The sequence below is a fragment of the Leucopleurus acutus genome (assembly GCF_964270905.1).
Source record: "Leucopleurus acutus genome assembly, chromosome: 9".
Classification (NCBI taxonomy): domain Eukaryota; kingdom Metazoa; phylum Chordata; class Mammalia; order Artiodactyla; family Delphinidae; genus Leucopleurus; species Leucopleurus acutus.
This window is the reverse complement of record NC_139144.1, coordinates 36,512,472-36,527,494: the sequence shown is the minus strand read 5'-3', so window position 1 is coordinate 36,527,494 and position 15,023 is coordinate 36,512,472. Positions and strand designations below refer to the sequence as shown.

General features: G+C 38.0%; 1 protein-coding gene across 1 annotated transcript in view; it reads right to left on the bottom strand.

Moving 5' to 3' along the window:
- Window positions 1-12,674, bottom strand: part of MACC1 (MET transcriptional regulator MACC1) — a gene marked incomplete at both ends in the record, with an annotated part of 47,479 nt that extends 34,805 nt beyond the window's left edge. The window contains 3 exon segments of the mRNA XM_082846201.1: window positions 12,563-12,590; window positions 12,594-12,638; window positions 12,642-12,674. Coding sequence (XP_082702327.1) covers window positions 12,563-12,590; window positions 12,594-12,638; window positions 12,642-12,674 — 106 coding nt within the window.
- Window positions 12,675-15,023: the final 2,349 nt, after the last annotated feature.

The window sequence follows — 15,023 nt, the reverse complement described above, 5'->3', positions numbered from 1 at the left end:
TCATATATACATACAGTCATATGTATATATACATATATTATTTAGTAGAACAAGAAATATGTTTGTTATTAGTAATGCTTCACTCTTCTCTGCATACTGGAAACTAGATCATTTCCTTTCTGAGAGACAATTAAATCTTCAAACTTTCACTTAGTTGAAGATAGCATCAAGTAATCATGGAGTATGAAAGAAGTCTAAAGAAAGAACCTAAGAGAGACCAAAATTTTTCTGTGTGAGAAAGGAAACCAACTCACAGGGCTGGGGGTTTGGGACTGCAAGTGACTGCAGCCTAAAAGGAAGAAGGGAAATGAGAAGATGCAACTAATCAGAATATTTTCAGTGAAATACTGAGGGCTATGCATTGTCAACCCTACTTCTAGTTCTCCCATACACTTTTTTTCTTTTGGCTGCACCTCAAGGCTTGCAAGATGTTAGATCCCTGACTAGGGATTGAACCTCCCCCACTACCCCCCAGGCAGTGAAAGTGCGGAGTCTTAACCACTGGACCCTCAGGGAATTCCCTCCCAGACACTATTCAGAAATGCCATATTACTTACTGATATAAAATAAGCTTATAGTGAATCACTAATAAGAGGTGTTAAGTCCTACTTAAAGGTATGAATAACAGGAAAACACAGCTGTCCAAACGAACATATGGGTTATAAGTAGGGAGACCAACTGTCTAACTGGGTTTGCCTAGGACTGTCCTGTTTTAAAACTAAAACCTCTCAGCCCAGGGAAACCAGGATGGTTGTCCCTGTAATTACACATATTAGGGTATAAGTATATGGTCCGACCTGAAGGATGTGAAATAGTCAATATAAATTCCTTCTATTATTAAAATTTTTTTAAATATTTAAAACCATCATGAGGAAAAAAGCAAATATATCTATAACTGAGCCATACAGGAATGACTAATTTTAATGTTTAAATTATGTTTTGTTGTTTTATTTTCATGTGTTAAATTCTAATAGAAATATCAAATTAATACAAAGGAAAATATCCAGAATGAGATGAATAGAATTGTCCATCACTGTCCTTTTTATTTCATTAAATCAGCCTGAAAAATTGAACGCTCTCACTTCGCCCAAAAGAACTTCGAACCTTTTCAGAAGGAACTCTTCCTTTCCCTTCCTCTCCATCTCCCCTTTCATTCAAAGCAGGTGGAATACTCAAGGTAGAAGTTTGTGTTTCCCTCTACTGAGACCCTCACTGCTCTGTGGGAGCTGGAGGGTTCCTTGTGTTCAGCTGGGGAAACGGGGGTGGGTGGGTGGGGGGGGGGTGGGGGGGGTGGAAGGAGGCTCCGTACTGTGCCCACAGCACCACCTGGTGCCAGGTCGGGGTCCTCCTGGACTGCTGTTCTGGAGTTTTGTGCTGGTTTTGCTTCCAGCCCCCTGGCTGGTTGCCCTAGCTAGTGTAATATAGGGTAGCAGTTCTCAACTGTTCTTCTGCATCATCAGTCATGGAACTTTAAAAACTGATGTCTAGAACATATCCCAAGAACCTGAGGTGGAACCCAGGTATCAATACATATGTCCCAGGAGATTCTGATGCACAACAAACATTGTGAGCCACTGAGTCATAATTAAAGGTGATGAGAATATATTTGTTTCAATTTATTTTGTTTTAGACTAACATATTACTGGACATCATAAAATATAGGCAGATCAAGATGCCTATCCCTACAAGGCAACTCTTCTGGGGCAAAAACATTTATTGGGACATTATGAGAGACATGGGATTTCGGGGTGATAAAGGAGAAATGTAGGACTCTCTCTTCCCTGTGAGTGGCGTGGCACTTCCTGGTATAGCCCAGGGATCACTTCTAACACCAGTTCTGCTTTAGGAGTTAAGGACAAATACTCTCTCCCTCAGCATGCTTTGTTGGGGTTTATGTATTCCTCTTTTCTTTCTCTTAGAATTATAAGATCACCACACAATTTTAATGCCAAAGTAAATTAATATAAATATCCTGTAACGTAGATAAAACTGAACGGATTATGAAACATCCCGTCATTAGAAAATTATGCAGTCATTAAAGATAATCTTGATAGAGGTATGTAACAGCATGAAGTATGCTTATAAGACTATGTTGAAATGAAAAAACTTAAACATGGTACAAAATCATGAAAAATCATGAAGAGAAACAAGACTAGGACACTCAAAGACTGACATACTCAAAAATACTACCAGTACATGTGTTTAAATGGTAAGACTCTTGAGACTGATTTTCATTTTCCTTTTCTATATTTTAAAAATTTCAATGAGTATATATTATTTGATTATGAAAGTATTATTTTACATAGAGAGGACAATAGTGATTAAATCATAGCTAATTTCTGAAGAGGGACATGTTTAAGGATAAAACAGGATGAAGAGGAAACCACAATGGGAACAAAGAAAAAATCTTAAAATTGATATGAACTCTAATAGGAATTAATATTTCATGGCAATCCCTTGATTCCAACAATCCTTTCACCCTACAGGACCGGCAACCTACCAATTCTATCACTTTTTCACTGCCTTTCACCTGTCTCCCCTTCAAAACTCTCTTCCTCTATTCACAGTTTAAATGACAAGAACGGTCATTACAACCGCCTTCTTGCCTGCCCCCTTAACTCTCCAAATATTCTACAAGTTTCTTCCACTAACTAGTGGAACCATACCTTGGGACCATACCATACTCCACCTACTAATCATAAACCAGAAAGCAGCTTGTAGCTGAAGAAAAGCATACAAACTAATCCCAGGTGGTTAGTTCTTAATGTTGCCAGGCAATCTTACTTAATGCCCCTGGCACACACACGCCCCTCTCCTTTCTTGCTGAATCTCCAACATCCTTCTTGGTTTTTATTTTTAGCTGATAATCTTGCTTCGTATTTTACTGAGGGTTAAAAAAAAAAAGCAATCAGAGAGAACTTCCACCTGTTCCTACCAACACATCTTTTGAACTTCCTATATTTGGACCCCTGTACTTGGGTTTCTTTCCTGTTACTGTGGATGAGCTGTTGGTGGTGCCAGCCAAATCTCCCTCGCTCTGCAGGCCCCATTCCTATTCACCTACTCAGAGAAATGCATCAAAAACTTTCTTGCATCTTTCCTGCATCACAAGTGTATTCCCGTCTATTGCATGTTTCCCATAAGCATAAAAACATGCTGATACTTTGGACACCTCAAAAAAAAAAAAAAAAAGCCAACCAAACCTGTCTTCACCTTCCTTCACCCTCTAGATTCCACCACATTTTCCCCCTTCCCTTTACAGCAAAAGCAGACACACAAAAAAATACCTTGTCTCCTTCTCCACAATTATTTTTTCCTAACTCTCATGCCTTCCCATCATTTTCACCCATTCCCCACTCCACCAGAAATGCTCTTGTCAAGGTCATCTGTGACCTCCCATTGCCAAATTCAATGGTAAATTTTCATTCCTTGTCTTAGTTGATTCATCAACATCATGCAATGTAGCTTATCACTTTCCCCTCCTTGAAACAGTCAGATCATTTCACTCAGGTCATATCATTCACCTGTTCAAAACCTTGCAATGGCTTCCTTTCTCAACCAAGTAAAAGCCAAAGTCATATGACCTATATGGCCCTAGTCCAAAACACCTGACCCCATAACCTGTCTGAGGTCATCTTCTATACCCTCTCCTTCCTCATGTGAGTCCACCCACATTGGCCTTACTTGTTGTTCTTCAGACACACCAGGTACATTCTTTCCTCATGGCCTTTATGCTTGTTGTTTTCTCTACCTAAAACACTCTTCCCCCCAGATAACTGTGGCGACTTCCTCAGCATCTTTAGATATTTACTAAAATATCACCTCATAAATGATGCCTTCCCTGGCCTCCCTATTTAAAATTAGTAATTCAACACACATTCCTTGTTGCCTGTGTCTACCTTCTTTTTCTCCATACCGCCTATAACCTCTAATATGCAATATATACGACTAATTTATTTTGTTATGTCCTATTTTCCGTACACTAGAATATAAGCACCACAGAATGAAGATTTATTTCTTTGCCTATTTTGTTCACTGTTGTTTCCTTAGAATCTAGATCAGTTTCTAGTACATAGTAGATACTCAGTAAAATATGCAGTGAAATGAAATGGATGAATGAATTTCCACTTGAGAGCTGAGAAAGTAAAGAGCTGGATTAACAGACCAAAAGTTATTTGCAACAAATCACAGGAAGTCTGTGAGGGTTTTCTAGGTGGTTTGCAAATCTGGCATATAGGTAGCTTATATGAATAGTTTTCTTGAAAGAAATGCCCACCGCAGTGTGAAAGCTGTGGAGAGACTAACCAAGAAATGGCATAAATTCCACTATCTACTAGTTCTAGGCCAAGGTGAGAGAGGCTGCCTACTAACATGAGATGGGGGAAAGAGACAGAGACAAATAGTCACACACACACACAAACACAAACAGAGATAGAACTAGAGAAAAAGAGAGAGAGAGAGAGAGAGAGAGAGAGAGAGAGATCCAGGAGACTCCAGTTTCTAAACTTCTACCTTCTAATCTGTTACTATCTATGCTACACGTGAGGATTAAAGTGCCTCACTGTAAATGAGTAGACCAGACAATCACAAATATTTTCAGTCTCCTAAATTATCTTCAGATTTGTACATTTGACAGCTAGTAAACATCTGGATTCTTTTTAGTCTTTACACCCATCCTAAGACCTCATTCTGTGAAGATCTGAATAGCTATTCTTGACCTAGCCTGTTTATCAATTTCAAGCACTCGTCCTCCAAGCTCACAAAAATAGTCACATGAAATGATATTCTAAGTAAGCCCCAACTGGCTTTAATAAATAAACTGTTAGCTGAGGCCAGTCTTTTGTATTCCAAAGTAACTTAATCCTAAAAGAAGAACATCTGTGATATGGAATAACTATAAATATGTGGTACTCTAAAGATAGAAAGATAATTATCCAATTTGACATTTGATAACCACAGTACCAGGCTTAAGGTGGTAAAAAATAAATCAGGACTATTTTACAGTCCTGATTTGTTCAAATATATGTATATCATATCATTTTTGTCTTCTGAACATCAAAGATAATTACATTCATGCCAAATTAAATGTTTAATTGTGAACAGTTTTCCGCTTAGCTTTCTTTATTCAAAACATTTTGATTCTACTACTTAATTATTATTTAATATTTGTATAATATTTAAGGCCATAGATTAACTAATAAATTGTTACTGGATCTTGACATTATACAAATTTTTTTTTCTTTATACAAATTTTTCAGAACTGACAAATGAACATAAGAATCAAGGCATAACAAATAAACATTCCTCATTGTTGATTCTGTTTTTCAAAAAGGAATTGGCAGTACCTTTTTCCATTCCCACAGCCTGCACAGATAATTCTAAACATGAAAAATCTGGAGCAGTTCACAGCTTCAAAACAGCAACAAAGCCAAAATCTGTAGTTTTTGTCAAACTAAGAAAAATGGAAATATTTTCAATGCAAGGTTTTTTTCTAATAATAACCTACTCTTTCATTTTTGAGAGGCTGCTTGTGAACTGTTAATGATAGGACAATCAGTGGACCTATTCCTGTGACTTCTACTGTTGCAAAATTCAATTTGACACTGACAAAAATGAGTATTACTCCCAATAATGTTTGCTTTCTGTTTTGTGAAAAGACAGTATTTCCTTGCAAAATACAACTGGTACTGTGACACAAAGCCCATAAACAACGGAGGGTATTAAAAACTTGGAAAACAAAGCACCAATATTTTATGAATGGCTTGCTCACCTTTCTGTCACACCAGCTGCACTGATCTGAACATTCTCCCTTAGTACACATTTTATCCATATCTGCAAATGACTGGTAGTAACACAGCTCCTCCAGTATCACTCAGGGTCCAGTAAGGAAAATAGAAACTGTATGAGGTCTTTCAAGCAGAGGTGAGTAGAAGTGTGAAAGAGCAAAAACGTGGAATGTGAACTAATCTAAATATTGACACCTGCAGGAAGGAGCTACTATCCCCAGGGCCAAGGAAACAAAAGGGAGGATGAGGTGGTGGAATCCAGGTGCCCACTTGCTAATGCACTTGTGTGGTGCCTCAAGAGATCTTGGAAACACCAAGCAGGGACCCCTGTGTCAGTACTTGGACCACGAATACGGTGCTGGAGAGAGGTGGGTGGCTGGAAATATAACTGGGCCCTGTGTAAGTGGTGCTGGAACTGCTGAGGAAGTACCACTGAGCTGGAGCCAAGGTTACCAAGGGTCTCTGTTGCACATCCTGGTGCTGGTATAGCCAAGGAGTGAGCCAAAAGGCGAGTGTTGCAATCAAGGAAGAATTTTGTACTATGGTGCTGAAACGGCCAGAGGATGCTTGGAGTTCATAGCTTTTTGTTGCTGCAGATGGAGGCCTAAAAGCTGAAAACAGGAAGTGAGTCACTTTCCCCCTCCTTCATTTCTCAGTTTCTTGCCGGGACCTCTCATTGGCAAGACCTAACTGGAATCTTGCTGGCAATAAAAACCTGGAAAGGCAATCTGTGGGGTATCAGAAACCTACAATACATAGAAGAGCAGAAAAGAACAGAAATGGAGGCTAGGGGCAAACAGGCAAATGGCTCACATGTCCTATATTCTACGCCAATTTTTCTGTAGTATTTATTTAACATGACTATACCTAAAATTGCTAATGACAATCTGGCATTTATTTTTATCATCTTACTAAAGGAATAAAATAAATAAGAAAGAAAGAAATGGAAGACAAGGATATAATATATATAAAACATGTAATATATAACTGTAAACTAGTGACCTTATTTAAGCCGGCTATTGAAATAATTCTGAGTTTTCAACTTTATTAAAGGCATATTTAATAGATTTAGCAAATTACAAAATATCTCTTTCCTGACTGTCATAAAGCCATGTTAATGTTCTACTTAAACCTTCATAATTCTGTTGACATTCCAATATATGATGTTATTAAGCAGGTAATTTATATAAGAACACAATCAATAAAAATTTATTACCCTGTGGTAGAGTAAAGATGATCTCCAATTCAATTAGTTGCTATCCTCTCACTGAGATTCCACTTGAATCCAGACAGGCCTTAGTGATTTGCTTGACTAATAGAGTGTGGGAAAAGCAATGTTGTGAGATTTCCAAGCTCATAAAAAGTCGTGGAGGCTCTGTCCAATTCTCTTTGAAAACTTGCTCTGGGTGAAACCAGCTGCCATGTCAGAAGTCTGACTGCCCTGAGGCCATATCATGCTGGAGAGATTACATATAGGTGCTCTGGTCAACAGTCCCAGCTGAGCCCCAACTTCTACTCATATGTGCAAAGTATCAGACGAGAATATGAAGCCATCATGAACCCTCCAGACCAGCCCACCTGCAAGCCTACAGCCACAACCTATACTATGAAGGGTAGAAGACTGCCGAGCCAATCCTACCTAAACGTCTCGCTATCAAATTGTAAAATATAACAAAACGCATGTTTCGAGCCACTAAGTTTTGGGGTAGTTTGTTATACAGCAAGAGGTGATGAAACATGGTCTTTCTAATAAGCAAAACGATGTACACTAAAGCAAATTATCCATGTTAAATGTAGCCAGGTTATTAAAATACTAAAGTAATTAAATTACAAAACACAGTACTCTTGAAATTTCAGGGATGAAGTATTTCACATATTACTGATGAAATTGAAATTATTACAGTATTTGAGGGAACCACTTTGATAATGTTAAGCTGTTACAAGTTGAGCTTATGGCCCCTCACTGTGATGACTCCCTTCACGGCACTGGGAGGGACCCTAACAACTTATGTTTGTAATTCTGTATTCTTTTTCCCAAAGATCCCCTTTCTCCAAGTTATATAAATTTCAGGCCCCATAAAATAGAGTCTGTCTTTGGGGAAGACACATCAATAATTCTTCTAATAGTCCTTCTAAGTAATTTGTATTTTCCCCAAAAAAATAATTCAAAAGGAAGATGGACAGCTATGTTTATAAAACTCTCTTTCACAGCATTATATAAAATAGAAAAATAAACTGAAAATAACCCAAATGTTCTTTAACAGATGAATAATTGAATACATTATAAGCTATCAACTTAGAGCACGATGTCCTCTTTTCACAAAATAGTTGCAGAGTCTCTAACAACACGAGAAATTGTTTATAGTATAAGTGAAAAAGCTGATCTTGAAAGTTTATATGAATTATGGTTGCAAGTATTAAAAATGTATATATTACCGATAAAAACTGGAAAGAAATTTGGAGAGGTGAAAAAACAGTTATGTCGAGGTAATGGTCATAAAATGCAACTTTGTCTTCAATTTCTTTTTTAAAAAAATATTTATTTGGCTGCGCCAGGTCTTAGCTGCAGCATGCCGGGTCTTTTTTAGTTGCTGCACAGGGGATCTTTTTTAGTTGTGGCATGCAGGAACTAGTTCCCTGACCAGGGATCGAACCTGGGCCCCCTGCATTAGAAGCGCAGAGTCTTAGCCACCGGACCACCATATCTTCAAAGGGAAGTCCATATCTTCAATTTCTTTTTTTGCCATTTATCTTCTAAGTTGCATCCCATCACAGTCATTGGTAAGTGATGCAAGCTCTCTCAGAAATCAGCTTCTGAGGTTTTATGAGATATCTTGTAAAATATGCAGCTAAACTAAGGGAATTACTGTAATGCCCAAAGCTAGGGAAAGCAGGCCAGGTTGTGGAAGGCCACTTCTCACTTCTTTGCAAAGTGTGATGTGGAAAAATAAACATGTCATTAAGAAGGTAAACTCAGACTCTTGGGGAAGTTTGACTTCTTTCTACTCCCTTTTCGCCTCATGAACAGCAAAGTAAAACCACCAGGAGCCAGAAATCAAAAAGCCAACACTGAGGGCTTCCCTGGTGGCGCAGTGGTTGAGGGTCCGCCTGCCGATGCAGGGGACACGGGTTCGTGCCCCGGTCCGGGAAGATCCCAAATGCCGCGGAGCGGCTGGGCCCGTGAGCCATGGCCGCTGAGCCTACACGTCCGGAGCCTGTGCTCTGCAACCGGAGAAGCCACGACAGTGAGAGGCCCGCATACCGCAAAAACAAACAAACAAACAAACAAAAAAAGCCAACACTGTTCTCCATCCCTGTATCTGCCATCTTTACACAAATAGGGATGCACCTGAACACAAAATATATATAGAAACACATACACACACACACACCCCTTCAAGTAGATATATTTAAAGAAAACATCGGCTATTGTAATAATTTTTTGGATACTGTGGAGTGGTAGAACAGAAAGAGCAAGATCTGGAGGCCAGTTCTGGGTTTGTGCCCAGTTGGTGCTATGACCTGCAGTGACTCCTTGCTTGCTGAGAGCCTCACGTCTCTGTCTGAAAAATGAGGGGATCCTCATGATGTGATCATCAAGATCTCATCTCCTGTCACCATCATTTGACTCTGTTCACAAATGAAATGGGATCCATTTTAAAACCAGGGAATTTGTGAAGCCATGCTGCTCCGAGGGGTTTTATCTCTTTTTTACAACATAATTTTAGATCATAGAATTTTAGACGATACAATTTTAGGTGATGGAAAGAAATTAAAAGGAAGCCAGGTTCTAACACACAGCTCAGTGGTGACAGAGGCAAGGAACCCAGCTTTTCTTCTCTTCTCCAAACTTAGAAAACAGCACAGCCAAGTGATGGCCCCCTTCCAAGTTCTTTCTTTTCAGTTTTCATTAGAGATAAACACAAGGAGAAACATTTTAATCTGGCCCCGTGGCAGAGGTATAAAGAGCCTCTTAAGTAGTCCTCACTCCTTTTACTGTACCCTTAGAAGCTCACACCTGAGTCACTCAGGTGGTGGCTGAACGCTAGCTCAACTTGTGTGGTCCTGTGGCTGAGGTCCAGCAGACAACTATGAAAGCAAGATCATGTCAGGAACTTTATTTCCACACAAAACATCATTTTGCTGTATTCACAAACAATAAGGAAAGTCTGCCTTCTGGATATGGTCTCACAATGTGAATTTAAAATGGCCTACCATGTAGTTTCCATCAAAAGCCATGCCAATCCTAGAACAGGGCATATGAACTATTCACAGCACACAATTCTTCTAGGCTTATCCCTAGATCAATTCCAATCAGAAGGCAGCTTTAAAAGTAAAGCATATTATTCCAGCCTGTTATCAAAATGGTCTTTACAGAATGATGGCTTAGCACTACTTCCTTGGTTTTTACTCCTGGTAAAGACGAGGTGTGACCATATATGAAATTTCTCTATATTTTTGTAAAAGTGTAATCAGGGAACTTGCCCAGTATGTTTCACATAAGGCCATGTGTGACAAACTATTCTCAGATTTGGGGGGTAGGAAACATTTCTTCCTCCAAATTTTAATCTTTTCTCTTAAAGACTAGTATCCCCTCATGCTTTGGGTTTTACCTTGGCTACTAGGGAAAGTTAGACTGGGTTTTAGTGCATTTAAAATAGCTTCCCATATCCCTGGTTTTTGTTTGTTTGTTTGTTTAATATAATTAATCTCTTCACCCAACCCACTATACCTTTTCATTATTATATGACGCTCAGTTTTTATTGTTAAGGGTATTCAATTTTATTATATATGTATTTTTTATGATTAGGTTGGGGAAAGGTAGTATATAAATATATAACAATGTGTGTTGGTATATGTATATGTGTGCTGTATATAATATATATTAATTGTCATAGAAAACACATCTTTATAAATGAAGGACCTTAGCAATAATTTAATTGACTGGTTTCAAACATAATTCTCTCATGCATTGAGGACCAATTTCTTCAAATGAAATAGTATGCAAAACTTAAAGAAATATACTTGGAAAGTAAATAATAAAAGCAGAGTTCATCTGGTTGAAACGTAAGGGGAGAATAGCCCACCACCCTCACTTGCTAGCCACCACTTTCACTGCAGTGGGGGGCTCTGGAGTCACTCCACAGAACTTACAGTTTCCCATGGTACATATTTGAAAACTCTCAATCAAATTCAATTGTCTCCTTTTATAAATATGGAAACTGAGGCTTTGAAATTGTGATTTATCTAAAAACACTTACCAAGGTGGTGATGAGGTCAACATCAGTTCTCAGGTTAGGTTCCCTGATTGCCAGATGTTTATTTTTGTTACAACAGAAAAGTCAATCCCAATATGGGCTTAACATTAAAATTGTGTTATTTGAAAAGGATTGAGTAGTTTTGAATTTTGTTAAAAATTAAAGAGAGTCTAAGATTTTCTTAAACTCAACAAGGCAGCAAACATTATTTTCTTTCTTTTTTCCTCCTTCTAGGCCCACCCAGCGGGGTATAGGCCTCTCTTCTTTTCAGGTTTGCTTTCAACTGGTTCTGTGCGTTGCCTATTCCCTATGCGAAACTAACAGATCTAAATTTTTTGACCCTCTGAGTAAAAATCATATGGCTCTGCATTTTTTCTGTATTAAATAAGCATAGCTAAGATAAAGATTCTGTGGAATCTTAGTGACAACTTATTTTTCTTTCTTGGACATTTTAAAATGTTGACCCGATTTTGATTTTTCACATAATACATATCCAATTCTTTTGTCTGTTAGTAAAATCTGTACATGTCCTTGTGTAACCACTATCAATAAACTGAGGACTGAATAAACTTGGGAGCATGGTTTATTTTACAAATGCCTCCAGACAAAAACTAAGAAAATAGAATGTAATTGCATGATGCACAAAGATTTCAGACAAACTTTAAATAAATCATGTAAAGTTTTAAAAAGCCATATTTGAGCTACAAAGTTCAAAGTCATTATTCTTCACACTCAACTTCAGATGGAACAGAAAAGTTTGAATCAAATTTTGATCATCTAATAGTAGACTTAACATTATGGCTTTTAGGAGAAATGCTTCCAAAGCTATCATTTATTGTTTGTTTTCATTTTTATTCCTTACAGTATACAGGCTTACTTTGTCCACTAGAATATATGGGTAAGTTCACTTATAGAAATATTTATTTAATAAAAACCATTTCAACATAAACAATTTCAAGGATCATAGGCAGAAAATACCACTCTCTAGTGGTGAAACCCTGAAACACCAAAGTCATGAGGGCAGACTGCCTTCCAGTTACTGCACTGACTCATCCAGGTAGAGAAGGAAATAATAGGAAGTTCTGAAGTTTGGTTATTAGCAAAGAAACCTCAAGAAGACTACATGCATCTGGATGTCCTGGAGAGCACAGGACACCTGGGGCATGGAGGAAAGTGGTGGAAAGAGAAGCAAGCCATTGCCAAAAAGATATAGATCAAAGCAATGCCTGATCTCCTTCTATGAGTGATGGGAAAAACCTGCCACTAATTAAACTAGTGCCTGGGTAAAGTCCCAGGGACTTTCTGAACCAGAATTAAGCACTGGATCCAAAGGCAGCATGGGAGATCAAGAGGGATAAAGAGCCAACTGTATCCTGCTGGTTCAGGGTATAAACAATGAACAAAGCTGGGTAGCCAAGGAATCAGTTTAATGGATGGTGGGCTCCTATTGGACCAGAGGGGATGAAAGGGAATCAACTGGCCAAGGTAAACATTTAAGGCTTAACCAGACAAGTGAACATTTGTCCAGGCTCCGCCCTTTGATTATTCAATCATGACTTGATAAGCTCCTGAAGTCTGTCCCTGGTCTAAGCCTTCATTCTGGAGTTCTCCATTCAGGTCTCAGCCTCATTTTTAGTCTCTCCAGTTCCTTTCTAATGAAGCAATATTTTTATAAGGGTTGCCAATTTATAAGTCAAATTACATTTGTATTATCCAAATTATTCAATCAGAGGAATAAATCCCATACACCCCAAGCAGCCTTGACATAGAACAAATCCTTCGAGAGACAAAATAGGATTCAAAAAATAATAATCTGAATTGGCAAAACAATGAAGAGTTCATGAAAAAGATCTACAGAAATCCTTTGTCCATAGACGTATGAGGCTGAGACTGTGCAGAGAGAGGCTTTTCTAAATTATTAAAGATTATAAGATATTGTAAAAACTGCAAAGCCCTTTATAAATACTAGATCCTGTGTGATCTAATATTCTGGTGGCAGTAAAAAGGGAGGATGGTAAGAATAGTAATTTGAATTTATGGAGGGCCTATCATCTTAGACACTTGTGCATTTGAAAGTCAGTTCATTAATCCTCAGGACTATCTTAGCAGAAAAGTAGCCAGTGTTATTAGCTCCTTTTGCAGATAAGAAATTGAGACACAGACAGATTATGTGGCTTATACAATGCTTGTGCAAGGAAGCTGGGAGTAGACAGGAAAAACATTAGCTACAAAGGTGGGAATGTGGTCCACAGATAAAGAGTTGGCAGATTTCACTTTCTCCTGTTCAGGCACATAAAAAAAAAAAAAAAAAAAAGGCAGCATCCCAGCTAAAGCTATTGGGGCAAAAGGGAATTACACAGGGACCTGGGAGCATGGGGCAGAGGGCTGGAGGCAGCAGCTCAACCCAGGACATATCAGTGCAGTTACTGGTGAAGCGCCTGGCCTCCCTTGCTCAGCACAACGGACACCCTGGCATCCTCTTCGCCCGTGCTCTAGCACCATCCTCCCCCATCACACCCTCCCACACCAGGAAGATCATCGCATAAACATGAGTAAACAATTACTTCAGAACCATGCTCTGAAATAAGAATTAGCATGAAGGAATAAGTACAATTGCTCAAATTAAATGAGAAGCACACAGCAACAACAAAGAACTTATTAACATGAGAATTAAACACCAAAAATAAATGAAGAGGAACTCACAGAGGTGAGTCAAGAGTACATAAAGTGTCATTCAAAAATAATACTAAGGAATCCACTTTCAATTCTCACCACCTTCTTTTAATAAAAAATAGACTATTTTTATTTTAAAATAATTTTAATTTATTTTTAAATTAAAAATGATTAAAATAAATAGAAAAATAAATAAACCTAAATGTTCTATAAAATTAATCAGTAAGAAAATTGTGAATTAAACATATTTTCATAGAGGAAAAAAGGTCTTGTGAATAGTTTTAAAGCAGCTGTGAGTTAACTATATCCTACAATTATTAGCATGATAGAGAATAAAGGAAAATAAGTGGCTATATAATTTTATATGCATACACACACACTCATTTAGATTATTACTAGATTACTCATTTAGATTACTAGAAACAGAGAGCTACAGATAAACATAAAAATGTCTCTTCCAGTAACAAACACTAATTTATATTTCAAAATAATAATAATAAAAACTGAAGAAAATCATGACATCCAAGAAAAAAACAGGTTACTGAGAGAACTCCGGTATCAACATTCTCAACCAACTTACTGATCATAACAACAAATCCTGGAAGAGAAAGTAAATTGCTGTCAAATTGCAACAGGCAGGAGTGCATAGGTTAATTATAGGCAATTTCAACTTCAGAAAACAGCCAACTCAACTCAAGACATGCGAGATCAAGCAACGTATCAGTCATTACATAAGAGGGGAGCGGAAGCAATGCTCTCAACCATCAGTACCTAATTTCCTTTTTGCTTGAACCAAGGGAAATATCCTCATAGTTAGGCTCCTAAGACATCCCTTGCCATCCTAGACTAGAAACATGGGTGTTACCCAATAATGGAAGTTTATAAAAGCCAGGCAATATTTTCATGCCTATCCACTGCTTCAGGCAGAGTGGATATTCAGTGAGAACACCAGGTACTATAGGCTGACCAGCATCCATTCTGATAGGTCAGTGTCCATGCCATGTCCATTGTTGAGTATTTTTCACATTACTCTGCATCTAGGAAAGTGTCAACCTAAGTCTACTCAGGTAGTTGTTCATCTCTCTTTTTTAAAGTCTTCAAAGATGACTGCGTATTATTTGGCAGGATGAATTTCTACTTTTATGTTTCTTTATTAAAAAATATACCTTGTAAAGGGAAAGTAGTGACACTATATCATCTGAATTGATGAATCAAATATAAAGACAACCTTAATGGCTGCTGGTGAGACCCAGAGGAAGGTGGATGCAGTCTGCAGTTATAACAGGGAGGGCAGAGAGGGATGAAA